This window comes from Canis aureus, chromosome 26, assembly GCF_053574225.1.
Source record: "Canis aureus isolate CA01 chromosome 26, VMU_Caureus_v.1.0, whole genome shotgun sequence".
NCBI classification, from domain to species: Eukaryota; Metazoa; Chordata; class Mammalia; order Carnivora; family Canidae; genus Canis; species Canis aureus.
In genome coordinates this window covers 48,714,148-48,739,833 of record NC_135636.1, presented here as the reverse complement: position 1 = coordinate 48,739,833, position 25,686 = coordinate 48,714,148, and the positions used below count along the sequence as shown (strand labels likewise).

The following is a 25,686-nucleotide window of genomic DNA, read 5'->3' as shown; positions in this document are numbered from 1 at the left end:
CACTTGAATCACATGGTGTGGGCCAGCCTCCTCATTTTTCAAAGGGAGAAACTGAATCCCACAGAGAAGGCACTGGGTTGAGGTCACTCAGAAAATATTGCCAGAAACCCCTCTTTCCTTCCACCCACCTACACAATGCTGCTAGGCACCTTTTTATACCATACATCTAAGTACCTTGGTTCCCCAGGACTTACAGAAAAAAGCCTCTGAAAGGCTCAGCCAGTCTCTTCTGCCCCCAGGAGCCATCTACTTCTCTGGCCATGCCTCCGGGCCACCCTTCTACATCGGACTCCAACCCTCTCTGTCCTCCCTCCCTCTACGGAGCAGGCTTCCCTGACCAAGTCATCCAGTTTTGAAATGATAGGCATTTCTCAAAGCACAAATATAAAAATCACAAGAAACTACAAAGGGGGAGAGGGGCAGCAGCTTTCAAATGCAGAACTCTGTATTGATGAGTTACATGTAGACTGCTGGACAGAAAACATGATATTTGGAATATTAAAATGTGACTGAATCTCATATATGCAGCTCAGATATTTTTCTACTTAATGCATGGAATAGAAACTTTTTCTTCCTTTACTCCCAAGGCCAACTCCACACCCCTCAACAGGGCATGCAGCAAGGCCTCTGTACTTAGGCTCAGGTGCATCTCTGGCTAATTACCCCAACTACTCATCCCCAAACCTGTCCGTCCTGGAGACAACAGGCAGGCCATTGTGCTGACTCTCCACAACACTTGTGGCCATCTCTGTGGGGCCACTCATCATTCAGCTCATCAGTACTTTTGTCCCCAGCTACCCTGGTCAGCAGGGAGCTCCTCAGTGGCAGGGACAGCTTGTATTTGTGCCCACAGTGCTAGTACATGGGAGGGGCTCAGAAAATGTGTTGGCCAAATGAAAGAATGAAACAACACAAAACAAGAAATCAGTATTTGGCAGGATAAAGAATCTTCTAATGTCAAGATTGGTCTGATAATATTTTAAAGATATTCTGCTCATGGGGCATGGCCAATATCGCTGCACAGTGATAAATGACTGGTGTTATTCGATTAACTTAAAAAAAAAATGGGCACAGCAAAATACAGCATTTATTTTATTGGGTTTATACAGAAGCTATTTCTACCTATTTATCACTTTAAACGGCACAGGACTCTGTTTCTGAAGAGAAATACACTCAAGGAGAAGCTTTAGGCATATCTTAGATTTTTAGTCAAAAAGTAAAGTGTCAGCTTCATAATTTACACCATACTAAAAGAAGTTACTGAACGAGGCAAATCAAGATTACTGCAAAAAAAAGAAGATGATGCCATTCTCCAGACACTGTCAGGTCTCCTGTATCTATAACACTGTCAGAATAAAAGAAGGAGAAGTCAACTGAATGGAATGTATTTATTACATGTGTCTAGTGCTATGGTGGTTAAAGAGCAAAAGCCTAGGGCATGGGTGAGTGGCATGATCGAGAAGTGAATAGACCAGCCTCATATTTAAGCTGCAACAGACGTTCCTATGACCAGATGCTCAGAACCATTCTCTTCAAGACCATGTCTGAAATAGACATACTTTTAAGGCTGGACGGCGCCTCAGACAGGTTTTGTGAGTCGAGGCCCAGGAGATGCTGTGACCATCACAGATCCAGAGCTAGTCAAGTGTGAGCAGTCACTGGCATAACACCGTAGGCCAACAAGGCCAAATGAAGTGCACCCTACTTTCCTTTACTGCCCAGTTCAACCTGACCCTCTTAACACCCATGCCAACTACCTCTTCAACAGCCACAAGCTGGAGACCCGGGTTTCTCCTTCTATAATCTCCACCTGTCTACTGTGACAACTTCCCATCTCCAATCTCATCACCATGTGAACCAATCTGAGGAGATCCTACTGCCCAGACCCACCTAGAATCTTCAAAAACCAGAATTATGCCTATGTTAAAAGAGTACAGGTATTTACCTATTTACCCTCCTAAAGAAAAGATTCTCACCTACTGGGGATATAGTAGGGTTTGACACTGTGAATTCAGGATAACCACTGCAGTTTTGTGTTTAGTCTCAGAATTTATCTTCAGTTTACACTAATGTGAAGGCAAGAGGAGCTCTTACAAGAGGACAAGAGTCTGCAGGCTGAGGCCGGAGAATGGAACCACTGTGAGCTCAGGGCACAAAGCCTGGGTTCAAGTCTCACTGCAAGTACGACCTCAGGCAAGTCACTTAACCTCTGCTCCTCAGTCTCCTCACCTGCACACTGGGGATGGTAACAATCCCTACTCACAGAAAGGTTTAGAGGATGAAATACATTATTACAACATATCAAATACAAGGGAACAAGAATTTAAATAGTTGAAAAGCTTCTCCTCAGACACTGGTTAACTTGAGGGGTGGGAGTGGGGTGGCAGGAGGGAATCAGAGCTCTTTTGAGAACCTGATGAAAGCTACAGAAATTTCTCCCTAGGGGAAGAATGTGTAAATACAAAACAACTCTACAAATTCAGGGATTTGTCAACTCCCCCACTCAAGATCAGAGTGTTAAAAAGTCCCTGTTTTTTATAGATTATCAAGAAATAAAACACTATTGGAGTGCTCAGTTGATAGAGCATGTGACTCTTGATCTCAGGGTTGTGAGTTCAAGCCCCATGTTGGATGGAGAGATTACTTAAAAAAATAAAATCTTAAAAAAGAAAAGAAAATGCCATTACCTTGAATTGCTTGTTTTCCTCCCGGAGCCTCTGCACTTCACCCTGCAGCCTCTTACACTCTTCCATCACCTTCTTAACTTCAGTGTCATCCAAAGAAGAACTCAGAGCTTTAGACACCGTTGGTGTTTCTGTCTTTGATGCAGTTGTGGGTATAATTTTATTTATTTCTACATCATGCTGTTCAGAAATAAATGAAAGCCCAAGTGTCACCAACTATGTAATAAAGGACTTTTTTATGCAAAGTAAAGTAGTTCTCAGCAAACACCACATGTGGTAGCGTTTCATCCACACGGTAAAATGTCACATTTATTTTAAAAATGGATCACTTTATCTAGTATCTTAATAATCTAAAGCAACTGGGCCCCAGAAATTATGGATAAGGACAAATAATGAAGTTCGGCTGAGACTAATACTTCAAAGGAAGAGAAAAAAGCCTGTGCATATTGCACGATCAAATTCCTGCCATGTAAAAATTAGCATATCGTAATCGTGCAAGCTCAGGAGTTATTAGCAACAAATTACTGTCACCAGGAAGACCTCAACATCCCCAGGACAGGCTGGGATGGGGGAGGTGGGAGGCCAGGGAGAATGTTATACAGAGGGCGATTTATTTCATGAACTCAGAACTTCGAAGCTGGGTTGAAGGTGAAACTAGCGAGGGAAGCTACACATCCTCTACTTCCCCACCGAGACCATTACGACAGCCTCTGGAGAGTGCCTGGGGAGGAGACACTACCAGGGAAGGCATGAAGTGGTCAGATGTGCTGGCCATCACTGCCCTGCAGGTTCCATGCAGCACACTGAACACGACTGGCTCTCCCTATTGCACTCTCTCTAGTATGACTCTTCCATCTTCCAGGTGAGAAGAGGAGAGCCCTGCCAACAGCAAGGCTCCCATCTACAAAGCTGGTACAGCAGAGAGCCAGGAGCAGAGCACAGGTCTCACAGCTTCCCAAATCAACCTTCCTGGGACAAAATATGCATTGGGAATAGTCAAAACCAACAACAACAAAAATCCCATTACCCGTTCAAAGAAACAGGCTAATGATGGTGGTCAGTCATTGAGCAGGAAGAAAATACAGTAGCCGTGGCAAAATCAACAGCGTTCTGGAGATCACTATGGACAATGCTAACAGAATGTGAGCATTTTGATTTCCCAACTCCAGCTATTAACAGCCAGGGCAGTGGAATGTTCTACAGGGTGTTTTTAATACAAATTAAGCTTTTTCCGACTAAGTGGAAGGAAGGTCCAAATTAGCATTTCAGATACAGTCTTCTCTCTTCAACTGGTCATGAGCAAGGGCCATGACAGGCCTGCCCCTTGGTTTCATGGAGAAAAGCGAGCTGACAGCTTGGAGGCAGCTAGTCCTTTCCCTTACGACATATGCCTTAATGCTAATAACTTAGGCAGCACAGGGGGTGACTCAATGGACAGTGCTTCTGCCCCCACCAGCGCACAATGGGCAAGTGTCTGGAGACCATTTTAGTTGTCACCCAAGAGGAGTAATCACCTCACTAGTACATAGTGAGGCGAGGCCAGGGATGCTGGTAAGACAGCATCCCCCAGCAGGGAAGGATCCAGCCCCGACGTTAATAGTGCTGAGGTTGAGAAACCCTAATCTAAAAGCAGGTTTTGACTAAAGAGGCAGGAAGGTAAAAAGGGTGGTGAGGTGGTGTTAGGGGAAAGAGTAGACAGAGAGCCCTAAGACAGTAGTTTATACAGCAACAGAACCTGAGAGCTTACCACCTGTCCATCAAGCACCATGATAAACGGCAAATTATTCCATTTTAGACTTACCCACTCTTTTACAGCAACCTATCACTTTGCCAAGTAAAAGAAACTCTTTAGGATTTATGACATTTCAACAGCCAACAGGTTGTACTTTTCAAGAAAAAAAATTGTTTCAATTAGTTCTCTTTCTGCAAGTCTCTCAAAGGCTGATTTCGTGAAGGCCCACTTATTTGTTGACTTCAGCTTATTTTTTTCATCAGACATCAGAGGAAGGAAAATAATTTGCCAACTTAAATCTTGGTTTTGCAGGAGATGGTATGCAAATAAGTATCAGCTTGCAACATTCAATTATTGTTAACTATAAACATACTTACTGGTTTATCATTTTCTGCTGGCAATTCAAACACACATCTAAGTTTTGAATCCATAAGGTCTTCCGGTTTTGCCTCCTTCCACTAAAACAATTTAAATTTAATAATCAGGATATTATAAAGCTGCTGGAAGAATAATTTTCTTCCTATAACTGACAACTTAAAAAAAATACTCTTAATGAGAAAGCCCTGATGTATATCAAACAAAGAACTTACGTCTGCTGCGATTTCAATATTTTTAACATGACAAGATTAAATACACTAGCTTTCCTGAATATTTATTACACTTTCCAAATCCCAGTCCTGCTGCTGCCTGATTCCTCCAAGTCAACCAATGCTGCTCCTGTTGCTAGTCTGTGGGAAGCACATGGGACAAAGACAACCACTGTTGAAGGAAGAGGAATGTTCTAAATTATGTCTGGGTGGTCAGAGGTCACTCTGGCTCTCCTTGAGAAAATAAAACTTACGTTGTCAGGTACATCCTTCTTAGGGTAGCGTATACTACGTGGGAGTGGTTTTAGAACCACAATGCCAACTATCAACAGGGTGAACTAATGAGTGAACCCCTGTCTGGGCTGACCCCCCCACTCTCTCTGGTCTGCTGGTGAGGACACCTTCCTGACTAAAGCCATGCTCTGGGATGATGTACTCCTGGCTTAATCCTCCTCCTTTGGGCAATGGAGGGCAGGAATTCCAGGGTATGCCGAGAACTGCAGACCAGTGTAGCAGGAAGGTTAACACAGAAAAAGAGAACAAACCTTCCCACCCTCGGCCCAGGACCATGCAGGAGGCAGCTAGCGCAACACAGGTACCAAGAGCCAGAAATAGGAAACAATCTGTATGTCAAGCAATAAGGAACTGCCAAATAAACCATGGCAGGTCCATTCAGTGGAATAGCATGCCATTCACAAGTGATACTGAAGAGTATTTAATTACACAGGGAAAATTCACAGAACATTAAGTGAAGAAGCTACAAACAATATTTTAAGTCTGTTCCTCTGTATACACACAGTATACAAAAGTTCTTTTGTGTGTCAAAAGAACATCAAGCAAGGGTCAATCACTAGACACTAAACCACCAGGTGAGACTGCTGGTGAGCAGGTTATTCACGTGGTCTCCAAGCGTCCAATTACTCAAGAGTATCAAAGATCACATATTAACCACAAGGGGCAACCTTGCCTTGACACTGGAAAGTTGGCAGTCACCAAATTAACAAAGTAATCCAACTTTTAGCATCACCAGTAGAGGGACAACCCAGTACTGAATGCCTTCTGATATGATGCATATATGGTATTACTTATGGAATATTCTTGCTAAAAAACATTGAACCTGAATTTAATCATGAGGAAATAAGTGGACAACCCCAAGAACTGGCCTGGTCTCAAAAAATTCAAAGTCATGAAAAACAAAAAAGGCTGAGGGTACTGTTCTCTACTTGACTAAGAACAACCAACGGCCACTTTGGAGCAACTGGAGAACGCGGCATTGGAGTTTCTCGGTTAAATAATATGATTGGATTAATGTCAACCTTCTCAGCTGTGAGGGCAGTGCTGTGACTGTGTAAGACACTGTCCTTGTTCTGAAGCATGTAGGAGCAAGTGTCCTGAAGTCTGTGTCTTAGAGTCAAGTGGTTCGGCAAAAAAAGAAAGTTTATAAGAGAAATAAAGCAAATGTGGCAAAGTATTAAATGGTGAATCTAGATAAACGTTATAGGAGTAGTCACTGTATAATTTTTTCCACTTCTATTCTATAGATCAAAATACAAAAAAAAAAGTTAAAAATAAAGAAATAGCACAAGGCTCTGAATAACAGTGATTAGGTCTAGTATAAATAAATAAATACAGGTCAGTTTTAGTTTTATTTGTGCTTATTTGTATATTTCCAAATTTTCCTACCATATACATTTCATATAAAAAATTTTAACTGTTATGAAAATTATCATAAAAAGGAGTGAAATTCACCCTCATTGTATATAGAGGGCCTGGCCTATAATAGTGCTCAGATACAACAGCTTTGGAGACTGTGCCAGGTGTCTGACACACACAGCACACGGAATCCCACGACCAGTGTAAACTACGTTTTTATCCCCCTTTTACAGGTAACCCAACCCTATAGAGAGTTAATGAAAACTGCCCAAGGCCACAACATTAGTAAAAGGCAGAGCTCAGCCCCACACCCAAGACACCCAAGCCCATGCTCTTGTCACTAAGCCATGCAGCAAAAGCCAAGCAGAATACATTCTTGGATATTCCAAATTTTGTATTTGCCATACATTTCCTTGCTCACACAAATTAACATGAAGTGACACATCATGTTCTGGGAATAAAAGAGAAAGTAGTAAATGCCTCAATAATCATTCTTATGAAAGGGGAAGGTAGTCTATTATCACTCATCTCTCAAATCTCAAGGTATCTGGCTTACCCCTCATCTCCTGCCCCAAACTTAAACATCCACAAAGATGGTCATTTGTGCTTTTCCAAGACCAACAGAAAAGGCTGAATGGGACACTGGGACACAAAGGGAAGTGGTGCATAGAAAGCCCTTTGCATAAAACTTGAAAGAGAAAAACCAAGGTGCTCTGTGAGCCACCACTGCCTCCCAACTGCAGGTACTCCTCAGGTGACCAGTCTCCTAGCCTGGGGGTGGTGAGCTGGAAAGTGATGATGCAGATGTTGAGGGAACCTTGCCTTCCTCTTCCCATGTGTGAATGTGAGGACTCTCCAGTCTAGTGGGGGCTGTCTAAGGTAAGGTTTATCTGTACATTGTGATTCCTGGAGACAGCAGAATGTCCGCCGATTTCTTCAAATGTGGAAAAGTTTACTTTAAGAAGAATTTCCATTATAACCTTTTCCCAGGAAAACCAATAATATCACTTATTCATTTTATAAAAACAAAGTCATCTTATTTTTACTGAAATTAGAGAAAGGGTTAAACATGTATTTAAGCAGGAAAAAAAAAAAGAGGGAAATTAGGGAGGGGGAAAAAATCATGCTTACCAGAACCAAGCAAGGAAAAAACCCTTTGGCACTGGAGGACATTTAAGTATTTCATTGTCTCACATCCCTCTGGGCTCTTGCAGGGTGGGGGTCAGGGTGGTGGGCAGGGAGAGGTGGTAAGAGGCATTCCCTATACTAAGAAGTACCCTTTCCTATGGAGGATGTAAAGGGGGTATAAAGGGAAGAAATCCTCAAACCATTTAAAACACAATTCATCAGAACAAGGAAGTGCTGAAGCAAACTGTGATTTTAAAAGAGTCAGAAAAGAATAGTATTCTGGAAAGTTACATAAAATGTTAAAATAAAAATTTGAGGAAAAACCATAAAGGTAGTCAAAGTACAAACCTCCTTGAAAACACCATTCCCCTTTAAAAACAACTTTGACACATTTTGAAATGCATGCACCCAAAATTCTGTACCTCATCATTTTTTTTTTAATTACTAAAAAAAGTAAGAAGCATTCAGTACTTACTACTGCTTCCATATCAGAAGTGTCAGTCGGAGCAAACATAGACTGAACCATAAACTTGTGTTTACTTTTCTCATTGGGGTCATAATCGAAAGGCTGTAACATCACTGAGAAAGAAAATATTTCATTAGGAGGGTCAGAGCTTGGTTACCCGCAGCCATTTGTTATGTTAAAACTTGTACCTTGGTTATAAAGCAGTTTACCAGGATTCTCATCTGAGTCTTATAAACACCCCAGGTGAGGCCAGCAGGGCAACATGCCTAGTGTCTTCTCCACTTTTCACGTCTCAAACCTGAGATCCAGAAGTTGGGGGACTCGCCCAAATCAAAGAGCAAGTAGTGGGAGAGCTCGGACTTGGGCTTAGGATCCAGGTTTTTTGATTCCTAGCCCCTGGATCATTCACAACTGCCCACCTGACACAGAGGTCTGATATAGGCCCTACAGACGAAGTAAACTAGGTACAAATACCATATGCTTTTTTGCTCAAGACAAAACAGCAAAATGATCTTTTCAAAAAGTAAACTAGAAGAATAATCCAAGACATGTAAGTGACAGTCTCATTTTAGCTTTTCTTGGTCCCATTTCCCCTATCAAGGTATTCATGTATTGCTTCAAATACAATTTGGCCAATGCAGAGTCAGGAAATTTTCACAACCAGCACAATCACAGCACGGGAGAACATAACCAGCCTACACCCCAAGAACCTAGAGGAATCTCATATACAGGCTCCCTCCGGCAAGTCACGCCCACTGCACTAAGGAGGTGACTCCTTAGCCTCCCTGTTCCTACTGGCTTCCTTAGAACTTTCCACCCTTCTGAAATGGTGGCTGCTTTGAAATACATGATCCGCTGATCCGCTGCAAGGCTCTGGCTAAACCACACATCTGGATAAATTCCGACACACACCTTTTCACACGCAGCAAATGCCTCCTGCAGCCCTGACCATGAGAAGCCCTAATACGAACTCAGTGTCTCCCATGTGCCAGAAACCTGGGTCTGTATGTTAGGCTCTGTATGTCATTTAACTTTTAAGAGGTAGGTACTGTTGCAGAGGTTATTTTAATGCCTGTTTTCAAGTGAACAAACTGGAGCACAGAAAGGTTAACTAACCTGACTGAGATCACACCATGAAGGAGGGACACTCAATGCAGGTGGCCCACCACAAAGGACTGACTCGTCCTCTACCAGGTCGAGTGCTGTCCTCCACAAGCGCCTTTCCTGCAGGGCACTCATCGGGTTCTGTGGCCTTTGAGCCCCATCTTATGGTTTCCTCTAAAGCTTACTATCCACTACCCTCTGCAGCAGATAAAGGGCACATGTCCTAAACCCTAGTTCACACTGTCATGAAGCAGCAAAACTTCAGAGCCAAGTGCAACCCAGCACCCACTCCTTCTGCCACACCAGTCACTCCAATAGAAGACAGATTCACATTCTGCGAATTCACATTCCCCTATCATATCACATAAAAAAAGCAAATAGGGAATCAAAATGCAAATATCCCTGACATCCATCTTTGGGACACAGAGTTCCCTCTACCTTCAGGACAGAGAAAGTCTACTGAAATCCAACAACACAACAGATTTCAATGTTTCGGTACACACAGTTGCCCAGACAATTCTGCTGCCCACATCACCCATCTGACGTGCTCTGAGTTCCAGGGGACATTACTGGGAGATTTCTTCAAGATAAAAATCAATAAATGTACAAACCTTTCTTAAAGGTCACAATCTCAGGGTCATTAGATCAACCCCCCACCCCCCCTGTCTAGCTCCATGCTCACAGTTGAGTCTGCTTCTCTCCCTCTGCCCATGCCCCCTCCCCCCATGTGTGCACATGTTCTTTCTCTCTCTAAAGTAAATATAAAAAGAAAAAGTTCGGGTCTTATACACACGTGACATCAAGTCTAGATACCGATACAGATATTCTGAATACCCAAAATCCAAAGTGTGACCACCAGCAGAGAGAACAAAAGGTCATTTAAAACTCAAGGCCACTCTACCTGGAATTTTACTCTTGCAAGTGCAGAGGCACAGTTCCCTCCCAAAAGAGCAGTCCTTGCTGGTGGCTTTGGGCCTGGAAGGCAACTATCTCTCCCTCTAGCACCACCAAGTTGGTAAGAGCTCTCCTGGGGACAGACTTGGGGCATCATTACACACATGGGCTTGACACTTAACCTCAGGGACAAATAAGCAGACTAGCAGATCAGTCCCCAGACTCTTCTGAAAGCTAAACTCCCATCATGCTTTGTCTACCTCCAGGGATGCAACAAGGAAAATACACAAGATAAACTAGGGGGCCAATACCTTCACATGTACTATGATCTCTCTTGGACAAGGACTGTCAACCTTCTTTGAAGTTGGGTCACAGTCTTCAAACTACTGTTCAGATTAATGTTCTTTTTTTCTTCTTCTTCTTAAAGATTTTATTTATTTGAAAGAGAGAGAGCGAGCTTGAGCGGGGGCCAAGGGGGGTTGCAGAGGGAGAAATAGAGTCCCCACCAAACAGGGAGCCTGACATGGGGCTCAATACCAGGATCACGAGCTGAGCAGAAGGCAGATGCCCAACTGACTGAGCTACCTAGGTGCCCCTGGATTAATGTTCATTTAAAAAAATTAATGTGAATTAGGTTTTGAGAATTTCAGGTTTCACTTGGCTGTGACAAATCATGCTCCGGTATTTTTTTTAGCATGGGAAAGAAGAGAACTTAGTCCTACACTACAGATGTCCAGCAGCATGCAAGCTCTAAAAGCAAAAACTGCCTAATCCTTGAGATTTTATTTCCCCAGCTGTGAAAGGCCCCCTATAGTCCTCCACCATGGAGAGCTCTGAGGCTGAACCAGAATTATCTGTAAAAAGCCCTCAATGCTCAGATGATAGCAATCAGAAGACACTGCTAATTTGCAGAGAAGTTGGCTCTTTAGCTCAAACTACATTGGGTCACACACAGACAACTGACGGGTCCAGAGAACCTAAGTCCCCTTCACCTGCAAACAGCCTTAGAAATATCTCCTATTCCCCTTCCATCCCCCCCAACCCTCTTCCTTGAAGCAGTGCAAGTTAGAAAAAAAAGCCAAGAGACCTTCCTGTGGATTCTAGGCATGTGCTAAGACAAAACTGCCCCTTCCCATCTCTCCACCCCACCGGAGCTTCCCAGTCCCCTTCACAACATCCCAGGAAGGATATGAAAAGGACCTCACTGGTGCCACTGTCTACCAGGCTCCACAGAAGGCATGCTTTCAATTGCTTCTCCCAGTCAGTCCCCACAACAATCCACCAAAGAAGCCTGTGTTTCACCTTCCAGATGAGAAGACAAGGGCTGAGAAAGGCTGACTGGTCTCACTTGGATCCCATGGCCAACATATTAAAAGAAAGAGCCAGAGCTCCACACCGGCTTTGCTTCCAGAGTCAGATTCCACACCCAGGTTCTCAAAGCACTATCCAGAGAACCCCAAGGGTCTCCAAACCAAGTGATCCATACAGTCTAACAGCATGGTCATGATAACACCAAGACGTTCTGACCCTCTGCCAGTGCTGAGCTCTGCAGGGATGGCTGGTGCAAAGTGGAAGAGTAAAACCGCCAGCACCTCTTTAAAAAAAAAAAAAAAAAAAAAAAGCCAGGCAACAGCACCCACACAGCAGAGTCTTTGTGTCAGGCATTGCCACACTTGCAGCATTTTTTAAAAGGCTGTTTTCACTTAATAATATCCTGGAGGAAGCAATAAAAATGACTAATTTACTCAACTTCAACCCTTGACAACACATCTTACAAGGAAATGCAAGCACATGTGAAGCACTCTGCTGTCAGGAAAAGTGGCTATACCGCTGTTTGGGTTGTGAGCTGAACCAGAGGCTTTCTCATGGAAGACCAGTTACTTGAAAGAACAATCAATAGAAAAACAATGGTTATTCAGACCTGAGTATATATATGGCAGATATCTGCTCAAAAATGAGTGAACTTCACTCAAGGAAAACAACTTATAGTAGTTGCTGCAAATGATAAAATCCAGCTTTCTCCCAAAATCAGACTTTTGAAAAACTTCTGACATCAAGAGTTCAGTTTCTCAAACATTTGAAGACTTTTCTGATGAGATCAGTGACTTTTTGATATTGTGTCAAGAAATATGTCAACATTTAGAAGGTCTGCATAACTCAGTTAAGAGTATTACAAAATCCATTCAAAGTGCAAGAGAGACCAATGCATTTTAGTGAAACAAAGTTCAAATAGTTCATTGTCATGGTTTCAAGGTTCCACATAGACCTGAACTTTAAGAAAAATGCCACTTGTCAAGTTTTGGTGTAGTATCAAAGATATCCACAGTGATCTGAAAAGGCTAGTGAAAACACTCTTTCCTTTCCCAACTACGTAAGTGTGACAAAAATGGTTTTCCTTCATATACATTCACCAAAAGAACACAATGTAACAAACTAAATAAATGTAAAAGCAGGTGTGAGAATCCAGCCTTGTCTTCTGTTAAGCCAGATATTAAAGAGATTTGCAAAACATGTCAAATAATGCCAATCTTCTCACTGAATTTCTGACTTTTCATTAAAAATGTCCCTGTTAGCATGTAATTGACTTATTAGCATTCTTGAAGTTAATTAATACACTTTAAATTTCTCAGTTTAACTTACACCATGATAAATATTGATACAAACCCCAAATGAAAAGGCACTTTGGATCTTCAATTTCGAGATGTGTAAAGGGGTCCCGAGACCAAAAGGCTAAGCCCTGTTATTCTAACAAGCTGCCTCACATGCCCCTCCAGGGGGAAAATAACCTGGTTAAGTAATTCAAGTGAAGGACTGGTAGGTCTTTCAGTGCCTCTTAGGAGAAAGTGCAGCTTAAAAGAGAAAGCAACTAGGGTGCCTGAATGGCTCAGTCAGGGGAGCATGCGACTCTTGATCTCCGGGTTGGAAGTCCATGTTGGGTATAGAGATTACTTAAAAAGAAATTATTTAAAATAAATAGATAAATAAATAAAAGTGAAAGCAACTTCATAAACCAAGCCATGCGAGTCCCAGCGGGCATCCAGGCCCTGGGTGGAGACAGAAGTGTCCACACAGGCACCATATGTATCCACTACAGGAAGGGGCTGGGGCTCCCTGTCTCCTCTAACCAAACCACCGGGCAGCTGATCGATCGCTCCACCTCTGCAGAAGGGTGGGTGTTGAATCCACTGCCACCACCGGATGTCACAGACATCATGAGCACACTCCAGGCCTAGAGAGCATCCAACCTACCAAGCTGCCACAGCACAGATCTGGAAAAACCGCTAGAAGGCATCACTTTCAAGTTCAACAAGAATGTAAAATCACCAAGTGGGTATTGGCAGCAATCAAATCACCTTACAAGAGCACTGGGGGCAGCGACTTGTGAAATACAAACAAGCATGAGGCTGGTGAAGTGAAAACGTGGAACTGGGAGTGAAAAACCGTGGCCTGCTGGTGAACCTCCAGGAAGCTCTGGGGGTAAGGGGGCGGCAGCCCTGGCCCCAGTACCTCCACTCTCCTTCCACCTGCAGCAGCAAGTGGGAAAGAAGTGCTGGCTGCCCACCAGCTCTCGTCTCCTTGGGGGCGCCCGGCTGGCAAGCAAGGACGAGGAAGTCAAGTGGCCACCCAGACCCTGAGAACCTTCATAAAGCCTTTCTGTGTCTCACTATCTACATCCTTAACACTGCCCCTAACTCATGTTGAAAAGTTTGTATTTCTCAGCTACTATCATCTCATGTCCAATTCAGTTTGCTATACCCTATTAGCTGGAGCTTTATGAGAACATGACAGAATAAATGTTGTTAATCGTTTGTTCCTTCAGCTCCATACATGCAAATTGTGACAGAAATTATGTACTTTTTTCCATGACAGGCTATAAAAGAGCTTCCCATTAACTTAATTTATTTCACTTGAATATCAGAGACACTGATGATAAAACCCTCTTAAACGAACCATCTATCCTACTTTTAAAATGTATCTGCTGATACTACATTAAAAAGAAGCCGGTTACCAGGAGACCGCTCCTCACCATTCACCAACATTAACGCTTTGTGATACGATGTCCACTGTGTCAGAGATTGCAAAAGTGGGATCCTGTTAGGAAAGGGCCTTCGGGGCTCATAAAACAGTGGGTCAGTAAGATCAGACTTTCTTCACAAGAGAAGATACGCAGAATATATGCTACTAAACACACACACACACACCCCTCAGAGAAATGATGACCTCATTAAACGCAGCACAACAGCTTCCGAGGAGAACCCAAGCAAGTTACATATCACTTTCATCTGCATCATAATGCGAACAGAGCAAATGAATGAAAGTCTCACAGGCACCACAGAACATGCTTTATTATTTGTTTTAATCTCAGAATCTTACCTTTGAGTTGTCTCCCTCCTCGTTGTACTTTACCACAATCACAGCTCAGGCCCCCATTGACACGTTTCACCAACTAAGAGATTTTCCCTCTTCCTCCCAGCGTCTCTCCCATCAAATCCCTCTGCACAGCTCCTATAACCCCTGTCAATTCAATCTCCCCTACACACCCTATTCACCATCTCCATATTCCTCAGACCAAAACCCTCCTACAAAAAAAACTCTATTTCCCAAGTAAAAGACAATTAGGTAGACCCTTTCCAGTCTCCTCAACACTCAGTATGGCCCAACAACAGGTACACACATTGTGTGGGCCACACCCCCACACTCAAGGTGTTGTCATTAGCAAAGTGTCTTCTTATCATGTTGGTCCCACCTGGCACACCCTACTGACATCTCAATATACCATTCTTCCAGAATTTAAGCCACTAATCTGACTTGGTAATGAGCGGAGTCTCAAGGTTCAGCATGCCATCAGACTCACCTGGAGTTCTTGTTAAAACACAGATGGTGGGACCCCCACCTCCAGAGTTTCTGATTCAACGGATCTGAAGTGAGGCTGAGAAAATGTATTTCTAACATAATACGGTGCTGCCAGCCCAGAGACCTGGAGAACGCATGTTCAATATATCACCTAACACTACGGCCCCCACCAGAATGCTATCTCACACCCTTGTTCTTCTTTGGGACCTTATTCTGCTACTGGACACTGCTGACACTAACATGCTTAAGCTCCTTCCCATGTTTGCCCTTCCACCCAATTTGACTAAGACCAGGAATTCACATTTTGAGATCTCATATTCTGGGTACTAGTTTCTCATTGGTTAACAGGTGTGTACCTTCTTCCCTTCCAACATTCAAAGCACTCCTGAATCATGCTCCCTCCAGAAATCTCCTTGGGGCAGCACAAAGAGAGGAAGCCCTCTTTAACTCTCAACCGTCTGGCCTCCCTTCTATTCTACATCCTGGGACCACTCACCCTCCCACCCATGGGTTCAGACAGTGGTTTCCAATCTTCCCATCACAACTATCCCCTCATTCTCCTTTTATACCGCCTGTATACCAAAAGGTTATTCTCTATCAAACTGCATTTATGGTGTAGTAATATAGTTACTTCTCCACTTTTATAAGCTAATCAGAAACAAGCTAGAGCTTGATCAGCTTAAAAGACCAGTATTACTACAAAGAGGTGAAATAATCCTAGCGTAAAGCAAAGCAACTCAGCATTGTAGACTGTGTATCCTTATCATGAGTAAACTTATTACTTCCTTTAGGATTCTCAAAATGTTGAAAACATAACTGCTTTCTGAGACTCTACCTTTTCGGGCCCCCATGGATGGAACCATGAGTCTAGCAGGTAAATAATTTTATCTACTTATATATAAGTTAACATTGAATTGTCTTTGTGTTCTCTATAGGACTTTCCAATTCAGTATAGCCCATCTTAGATAACAAACTCCTCATTGTCTGGATGATTTATTTGTGCAGAGACGAGTACAAATGTACCCTCAGTGTCACTGGAAGATGAAATGTGCCAGATGCAAAGTACTGACCAAAAAACAGGCCTCATTCACTCTTTTTATATCTTTTAAAACATACATCTTTTTAAAAACTCCAACATACTTCCCTGTCTCCTGAATACAATATAGCCTTTTCGTGATTGACTCTTGGGATTATGAATACCCATTATATACTGTCTTAGAAAGACCTACAAGACATGGCTCTTGGGATTGATCAAGTAGAATACGGAGTAATTCCAGATCCCTGCTGTTATTTCTGAACTCTCTTCCCTACTTGCTTTTTGTGATATTCCTGTCCATGACTTCATTCTGGCCTGTGACGGGCTGGACAGCAGGACAAGGCTAACAGTCTAAGAACAGGGGCCCCTGGCTGACTCGGTTGGTGGAGTGTGCAGCTCTTAAACTTATTAGGGTTGTGAGATCAAGCCCCATGTTGGGTGTAGAGATTACTTAAAAATAAAATCTTTAGGGATCCCTGGGTGGCGCAGTGGTTTGGCGCCTGCCTTTGGCCCAGGGTGCAATCCTGGAGACCCGGGATCGAATCCCATGTCAGGCTCCCGGTGCATGGAGCCTGCTTCTCCCTCTGCCTGTGTCTCTGCCTCTCTCTGTGACCATCATAAATAAATAAATAAATAAAATAAAATAAAATAAAATAAAATAAAATAAAATAAAATAAAATAAAATCTTTAAAATAATAATAAAGAGTAAGTAAGAGAGTTGAGATGAAGAGCTCAAGTGTTTAAATATGCAAGAAACTATGAGTGAAAAGAACAGAACTCCTGGCTGCTCCAAAGCTGTATGTACTTTCCATCCTCAGTGAGGTAGACTCAGTACTGAGAAGTCCTCTTGATCATGATTTTTGAAGATGTAAAGAATAGTTTCATACTCCTAGAAAGTAAAACACGGGATTCTTCTTAAGAAACTTAAATATCACAATAAACTTTTAAAAAATCTTAAGAAATATAATTAGGCTGAATTTTTGTTAATTTCTTTGTAAAAAAAATCTCTCATCTATCTGGTTTTAAGATTAAAGGTATCTTTTAAGTATGAATGTGAATTGTTCTTGTCTGAGAAGAATAAACGTGGTTCATAAAAACCATTTATAAAAAGGTTTCACTTATCAGAGACTTCCAAAGCAAATGATCAAACAAAGAAGAATGTTACTGTTAAGATGCCCAAACCCCCCAAATTTAGCTCTTGCTATCAGCACTTGACAGATGAATGCCTGGCTTCTTTCTCTAAGGGCAGTGCATTTATACGCTGGTGCTAATCACCTAAAAGCTGCAGCCCAAGGTTGACTGGTCCAGGACAGGCAAGCAGCTCCATTAAACTGAGTCAGCAAAATCTTAAAAGGATTAATTATCAATTGCAATACTACCCAATTACTTTAATTGACCAATGTTTCCATCCAAGAAGAGCTGCTGATATGCATTCTCTGTCCTCAGGATTTTACTGGAAGAACTTTATGCTTTAACATGTGATTGAAAGGAGTGCTGGAAAGAGTTGCATCTCAGGAGTGAACAATGCGCCTTAATTCTTTGAATTTTAATTCAAAATACTGATTCAGACACTACTAGATTTGTGGTTGTTTGTCTTTAATCCATTTTCAATTCCCAGGATTCACTTAGTAAAGTGTATCTGTACCTAAATATTGGTATCTTTAATGACTCTTTCCAATGCCCCCCACCACACAGATATTTTGCATTTCTAATTTGCTTGGTACAAAGGCAACCAATGTGCATAATTGAACTGCAAATGGAAGCATGCTTGCTACTTTAGTGAAATTAGAATTCAGTGAAGGTTATAAAAATATTAAACTTAATATCATATTACAGGAAGCATAAGTATTTTTGATGGGCCCATAATTTTACCACTTCACCTGCTGTATCCGCTGGCAAACATGGTTTGGAATATTAATGGAAAACTCCCTCATTATTAAACTGCAGTATTAAAAAAAAAAATCCACAACCGCTAACAGCTTACCACAAAGACATTTTCAGAAATTATCTACCTTAAAAATATTTTCCCACCAGACAGTTCAGAAAATAGATTTAATTTTGTAAAGCTAGAACAAATGGGGAGACCCCCCACTGATTCAAACAATTCATTAATTCAAAAAGTTCTATTTTCCTTGCATTTAAAATCTCAGGGGGGAAAAAAATCCAATCTCCTCTTCCCCAATCTCCATTTAAGTGTAGCTATTTTGCTGAGGTCCAGATTTGAATAATTCAAAACCATCTCTAGTAGATGGTGTGTATCAAGGAGCAAGGGCCAAAACCATGGCATTTTGGGCCAAAGGATGCAAACAGAAAGCGCTCAGCACTCTTTCATCTACTACACTGCTCATCCAATAGGCAGAGACCACAGAAGGGGCTACTGGGCGGATGAGATGAGATGAGCACCTACATAAAGGACAAAGGAAAGGACTCCCATCCTAGACCCAGGTGACCAGACCCAAAACCACCCCTTTGGGAAAGCCATGCATTTTTCACCTACAGACACAAAGTTTAGATTATGCCTGTTTCCAACCCCAGTTTACCACCTAAGTTTTTTTGTTTTTGTTTTTTTCCACCTAAGTTTTTAAAACAGAGTCGTTATTTTTAAGAACTCAGTAAGTAATGTGCCATCTTCCGGAGAAAATAACAAGATAGCTCAGAGTCTGGACTTTGGACACACAATGTAAGCTCCCTCGAATATCAAGCTTACCTGAAAGCTCAGAAGAGTTTCACAGGGTGCCTCAGAAAGATATCTGATAGCTACAAAGTCTCTCCTCTTCCCCCCCCGCCCCAATATAAACCTGATTTGTGTGCCTTCAAAACCTCAGTCCGTCTGGCCAGCTATGTGGGTGGATCTCCTCCTCCTCCTCCCTCTTCCTTCTTTCCCTCCCTGCCCCTGCTCTCAAAGAATGATTTATAACCTTCCCTAATAGGTAGCACATCCCAAGGGTTTTCAGAAATGGGAGAGAAATAATGTACTAGGCATGTCCTTTGCAGGTATGCTGTGACATTCTGTGTGGTAGACAGGGCAATGCTGGTAGTATTTTAAGTTGATTTGATGGCCATCTTTTGATAGATTATATTTGAAAATTCACTAGTAGCTTTTCACTAGAGAACAAATGCATATTATAGAAAGAAAAATACATATTTCTTCTTTAAATTAGCAAAAGTCCATTAATAAAATGTATGGAATTAATTTATTTCTAAAAAAGCAATTCAAACATAATACAATCCATGTTCAACAAAAACTACCCAGTTTTTGTCAAAGCTAGTGAGAAAAAAAACACAATTCCACTATTGTGCTATGCTTTCAGTTGACACAGCACTGGGAAGTACTCTGTGAGGTAGATACCATTCCTTCCATTTTATAAATGAGAAAACTAGAACCTAGAGACATTGATGGATCAGCCAAAGATCAGCCAACAAGTTAAACAGCACAACCAAGTTTCCCATTCAGGTTCCCAGACCTCAAATCTAGTGATCTTTGAGGAGACTGGGTGATGCCAAATTTGGCCATGTGGACACCTGGCCTTTCGGCAATCTGCACTGCCTGTCTGCTGGTATCTTTCTTGTCCTGAGGATATTCTCTATCCCACAGGAACCTAGAAACTCTACGTACTCACGAAGATGTCATCATATAGCTGCATTTTAAGAGGACCTCAGAGAAGCCCAGTGCTTTTAACCTCAAAGTATGAATGTCTAATAAATTATACAATGGTCCCTCAGCATGCAAAGCTGCAACAAATGGGTGCCAGCCTCCTTTGTTAACTGGAGATGGTGTCCCAGAAATGCAATGACATCTGGCTTCACCCAGATGCACCTGAAGCAGTGAGATTAAATACACACCAAGTAAAAACAAAGGAGCCTTTTCTCATGTACAAACAGAATTTTGTTTCATCTAAGAATAAGGCCTGTAGACACAGGGTATTTTATTATTCATTTGCTTTCCCCCAAGTACATTACATTTTGAGAACCATGGTACTTTATACTTTACATTCATTTGTTAGTGGGGTCACTTCCTAACATTGTTAAGGCAGTTTCTTATCACAGAAGAGCCACTGAACCAGCAGCAAAGCTAGTTTCAAGTACCAGCTCTAGTACTAATCACCCATGTGACTGTAGATAATCACACCTATTCTCTAGACCTTCCATTCTTATCTGCAAAGAAAGAATGCCACCACAAAATCTTGGGTCTTCTTTAAGGAATTATAAATCAAAACAAATGCCTTGGAGTAATGCTTTAAAAAAAAGTTTTTTAATTAAAAAAAAAATTAAAATAGGGGTACATGGGTGGCTCAGTCAAACATCTGATTCTTGGTTTCAGCTCAGGTCATGATCTTGGGGTTGTGAGACTGAGCCCCACATCAGGTTCTGTGCTCAGCGGGGAGTCTGCTTGAGATTCTCTCTTTCTCACCCCCCCCTCCCCTGGGTTGAGTGCTTTTTCTCTCTCAAGTAAATGAATAAATAAAATCTTTTAAAAAAAAACACATTCCTATGATGGGGGAGGGATGAATCTTTTTGAAAAGAGACACACATTTATATTTCATACTGGAAAGCACACCTACACTGTACAACTGCCTGTGGAGGCTATTTTATTCAGAAAGTATGTTGCTGCCTTCTTATTTACCGTGAAAATTGGTAATTCTCATCTACTGACAACCTTGCTCAAATTTGATATGGGCAAAGAAATCAAGAGGAAAAACAAAAGTCAATAAAAGAGGAGAATAAAGATTTCAGCTGCCTTTGATTTCAGCAGAAAAACTGAAACCATATGAATCCAAGGGGTACAGAAATACCAACACCTTGGACCCCTTCCTTACCCAGCACACTGCACTTTAGTCTGGGCTTTGGAGCCAGACACAGTGAACCAATGTTGGCTGTGTCACTTGCTAGCTTTGTGAGCCTACAGCCACGGGTCTCTTTCTTAGTACAAGGCAGGTAATGATGCATTCCTCACAGGCCAAGTAACAGAAATTATAGAAGATAATGTGTGTGCTGGCCCAGCACAAAGGAGACCCTCAATAAAATCTGGCTCTCGCCCTCCTGACTTCCTGGATAACAACCCAATTCAAGAGTCCAGATCAGGTCTTGCAGCCTCAGAGAGAACACAGGGGGATAGTTGGTGTGGGAGCACCATAATGAGAGAGACCAATGGGTGTGGGGAATAAGAGTTTGCAGAAATGATCAGATAATGAAACACCTTGTATCTTTCCAAAGAGGTGAATCATTTTCCTTTAGGTGTCAAATGAATAGCCAAATGCATCACAATCAAAATCTGTCATGGAAAAAGCCAGTCAGGTACCCATTTCAATGAGTAGTAGAGCTTCTAATGATGCAGAACCCTCTGTGACACAAAGTCTCTTGATTTTTACAGGATAAACACACACTCCCCCACAGTTCCTCCACAAATACAAAAGGCATCCTGAATCCAGAAGTTCTAATGAGCTGAAAGTTTATTCCATTTCTAAAAGACATTTAAACGCAAACCCATCACTTACATCTCCTTAATTCTAAAATCCAATTCTCAATCTGGGCACTTTACCAGCATCTTTTCAAAAGCTGGACTTTGGAAAATATATGCATTCTCAGACAGAAAGGGAAAAACCCATCAGACACGCACAAAACTTTCGCCCTTGGATATATTCCAGTCTCCTCAGTCCTCACCTCCCCAAGCTTTTCACCATCAGTAAAGTGCAGTTACCAATCATTGGGAATGACACGAGCCTAATGTCAGAAACCATTTAGCTTAAATAAGAAAATAACTCCATTTAGCGTTCTCCCACAAAGTAAAATTAAGTTTGTTTAGCCCTTTTTTATTTATTGCCAAAGGGCAGATTTAATTTCAAGGGAGTGAAAACCAAACTCATTCTGAAGTAAAGTCTGAAGTTACCACTTTAATTTTGCTTTAACTATTGAGGCACAGAAGGCTGTAAGCAAGAAACCAAAGAGGCATTAATTATGGAAAACCAACAGTGGAGTGGGACCCACTAAGTGTTTTAATCAGAGAGTGGAGGGTTGAGGGAGAAGTGTGTGGTCTTATTTTGCTATTGCAAACTCAAACTTTAAGAAACCCTACTGGCTTCGGGGGACCTTCTGGCCCACCCCTGTGGGCCTCCAATCTCGGGACTTACCAGATACATTAATGGAGGCCCCTGCATCGATGATCCCACTGTTGGGCCTCACGCAGTACCTACGTGGTGCCGTGGTCTTCACTTTAAAACACACATTTCGGTCTGTTGGGTTGCCAAGCTTTAGGTTGGTGGTGACGACATCAGTGAAGGGACCTGTGGAATGAGACAGAGACTGATTGGAGATCTGGTGAGACAAATTTAGAAGACTGATCTATGCTCCAGGGTGGGAAAGGAATATGGGGTATATGGTTAGGGGAAGATTCAAGATCCAGAACTAGTGCACTATCATTGGATGGGAGAAAGGAACTGAGGTTAATGGCTGGCAGTAGCTTCTGAAATTCACCATGTTCTTACCACACCACCAGGCAATCTAGGTAAGTGTTCTAACATCTAGTTTCTCCTTGAAACCTCACAACTTTATGGTTATTGTGGTTTTACCGATGAGAAAATGGGCTCAGGAATATGCATTTCTTGTCTAAGTGTTCATGCTAGTTAGTAATAGGTAGTTAGGATCTGAACCAGGCAGCCTGAATCCAAGACCAGTTCTTAACCTATGTTAAATACTGATTTCTACAATAAGATGAACTCTAATAGGGAGAATCTGGAGGACTAAACTAGGTTCCACAATTATCAAAGGCAGAGTGTGCCAAGGGCAGCATATGTAAGAAAAACTTTGAGGTGTAAATGGTCTATAAACACAGAAATTCCCCACAATACAGTGTTGCTGCCACGGCATTAATTACAGCAAATTCAGAGTCCTGCTAGGCAGCCCACACCTGAAACGTCATGTTCAGCTTTATAACTACACAGGCTACTGGGAAGACTGAAACAAAGCTCAGTGCCCTGAAGGTATTTATTATTATTATTATTTATTCATTTTCTACTTTATTAGATTTTTTAATTAAAAAAGTAAAACACGCTTCTTAAAACAAGCCAAACAATAAGAGATGTATAAAGAGGAAGTTAATAAGCTTTCCTTGTCCCCTGAGGTAACTAATATGGGAGATATCTTACCAGTTTTTGTATCTCTAGAATACAGAATACATTCTATATCTCCAGGCACTGTGCCTGGCATCTAGTAAAGGTCTCAGTGTGTGTGTATCTAGATAGACGACAGATGACAGAGGGGGAGAGAGAGAGAGAGAGAGAGAGAGAGAGAGAGAGGCAGGCAGGCAAAGATATTCACTAAGGAGGAAACTACCTGGTGGATAAGCTGTAGTAAAATTAAAATCTCAAGCTGCTTTCTCTCCTTCAGAAGTGCTCAGGGTGTAAAAAATCAATTTGATATGGGCTTAACTTAAATATAAATTAAGAAATCAATAATAATGGAAAGGAAGAAAGCAAAAGGACTCAGTTCCAGAATCAAATAAACTACAGACAGTTCTGCCACAAAGCTTAGTTTGAAATCATGAATTTGTTCCAATGTGATTGATGTGCATATTAGGGGGACAATCTAAGCATAAAACAAATTTCACATTTACTTATGCATGATTTTGTCTGCAAGAAATGCTACATGAACACAGAAAACTGCATCCAGCTAGACCAAGCTGACTAGAAACACGTAAAATACACCCCTACACACACCTCAACCCCTATTTGCTACCTCAGCTCACCTGTGGGTTAGCAGCCACACCCACCCACACCTGATGTCACCACCTGCCCGCCTTCCTCCACTGTACAGTGACTTACAAACTACAACTCTTCCGATGCCACTTCCACAAGCAAACTTCATGTCTTCTTCAAGGTGAAGTGCCATGTTTATTGAATATATATGTATTTCTAACCCGTTTAATGTGTGTAAAACCATGATTAGGTTCCTATCTGTGTGTGTGCACGACCAAAAAAGTTTTTGAATGCTCTACACTTAATGTCATCTCTCTCTTCTAAGTCCTGTTTATCGTGCTATTATTTTACATAGTATGATGATTTTTAGGAATGTGTATGTCGCATTATAGCAGAATCAACCGTACTCCTGGGTCATTACTGTTTGGATTTACTTACACCAAGACTCATCCTCATTTCGTGGGCAATGGCACCTTCAAGAATGAAATACCTGAAGAGAATGTTTCCATCCGATTACCTTTCCAATAAGCCCTGAGTTTGGCCCTCTGGGAGTCAGACATTTTATAGGTGCAGTTGTAGCCAGATATGGGTAAAAGCACCTTTGGTAGTGCATCTCACCGAATGACACCCCTCACAACCTTCTCACTACACTCTTATTGAGAACCAAGTCTACTCCTTATTGAGAACCAAAGCTTACCCAAGAGGGCAGGTGCCCTGTGGCCTAAGAAGATTTTCAGCTATAATGAAGGAGAGCCACATGCTGACAACGCTCCATCCTCGTATCAAGTTTTTGGCATCAAGGGAGAAACAGGATACTTGGTGCTGAGACAGTGTTTGAAGGATTATGGAGGCAGCAGCTCTCTATAACTCCACCCTTTTCCACCTTCCACAAAGCACACAATCTGACTTATCCCCCAGTAAGTCTCTTTACTTGCTTAAGAGTGGAGATCACTTCAGCAATGGTAAAAGGAAAAAAGAACAGCTAAACACAATTCTGATTTTCTGGGGTCAAAGAGAGCAATTACAAACACACACACACACACACACACACACACACACACACTCACTCACGCATGCACAAATGGCACATACACCTATGTGGGCATAACCACCAAACACGTACACATTCTCTGGCCTTTACATGAGAGCTGCCAATCCCAACAACTCCATGTAAACGCAGCTCCAGTTCAGGTAGCTCCACAATGCTGGGGCAAAGAAGAAAACAGACAAAACTGTGTCTACATAAAGAGACACCTGAAAAGGAGTGAGCTTTCAAATATAAAGCCTGGGGGCAGGGGTATAAAAGTTATTAGTTTCAACAAAATTCTGTCTCAAGAACGTGGAAGCATCTTCAGATCAGAATGCCAAAAATCCATAATGGCCCACAATCACATCCAAACAAAAACGGACTTTCATAAGGCGGTCTAAGCATACTGAGCAGAAAATAGAGTTGTTGGCAAGATTTCACTGTGATGAAATTAAGAATATTTACCTGTTTCCAACTCAGATTGTAGTGTCTCCTCTTCCTTGCCCTACCTCAAGAAGTTGGAGGTAGGGGAGCACCAAAATTTAAGTATTTGGTTATCCCTTACACTGACCTTTTCTTCTAGGTATTCCACAAAAATAAACCAAATTTAACTGTAAACACTAAGTGGGTTTTTGGAAATTCCCCTAGTTAATCTATTACATGGTAATTTAAGTAATGTTTCACATTATGAATCACATAAAAGGTAGTCTGAATTATTAAAAGAAAAACAATATTTGTAATAATAAGTAGAATAAAATAAATAACCCAGGTTTCTCCCTTAACATTAAATCCTGGGCTTTTTAAGCATTTGAGATTTCTTGCACTTACAT

General features: G+C 41.8%; 1 protein-coding gene across 4 annotated transcripts in view; it reads right to left on the bottom strand.

Annotated features, from left to right (window-relative positions):
• Positions 1-25,686, bottom strand: part of VAPB (VAMP associated protein B and C) — a 50,243-nt gene that overhangs the window by 1,624 nt on the left and 22,933 nt on the right. For 3 of the 4 annotated variants that reach the window (XM_077873726.1, XM_077873724.1, XM_077873725.1), the window contains exons 2-5: positions 22,267-22,419; positions 8,260-8,363; positions 4,794-4,874; positions 2,688-2,864 (exon numbers count right to left, since the gene is read on the bottom strand). In XM_077873726.1, coding sequence (XP_077729852.1) covers positions 2,688-2,864; positions 4,794-4,874; positions 8,260-8,363; positions 22,267-22,419 — 515 coding nt within the window. The remainder of the gene's footprint in view (positions 1-2,687; positions 2,865-4,793; positions 4,875-8,259; positions 8,364-22,266; positions 22,420-25,686) is intronic. The other variant, XM_077873727.1, reaches the window with a different exon arrangement.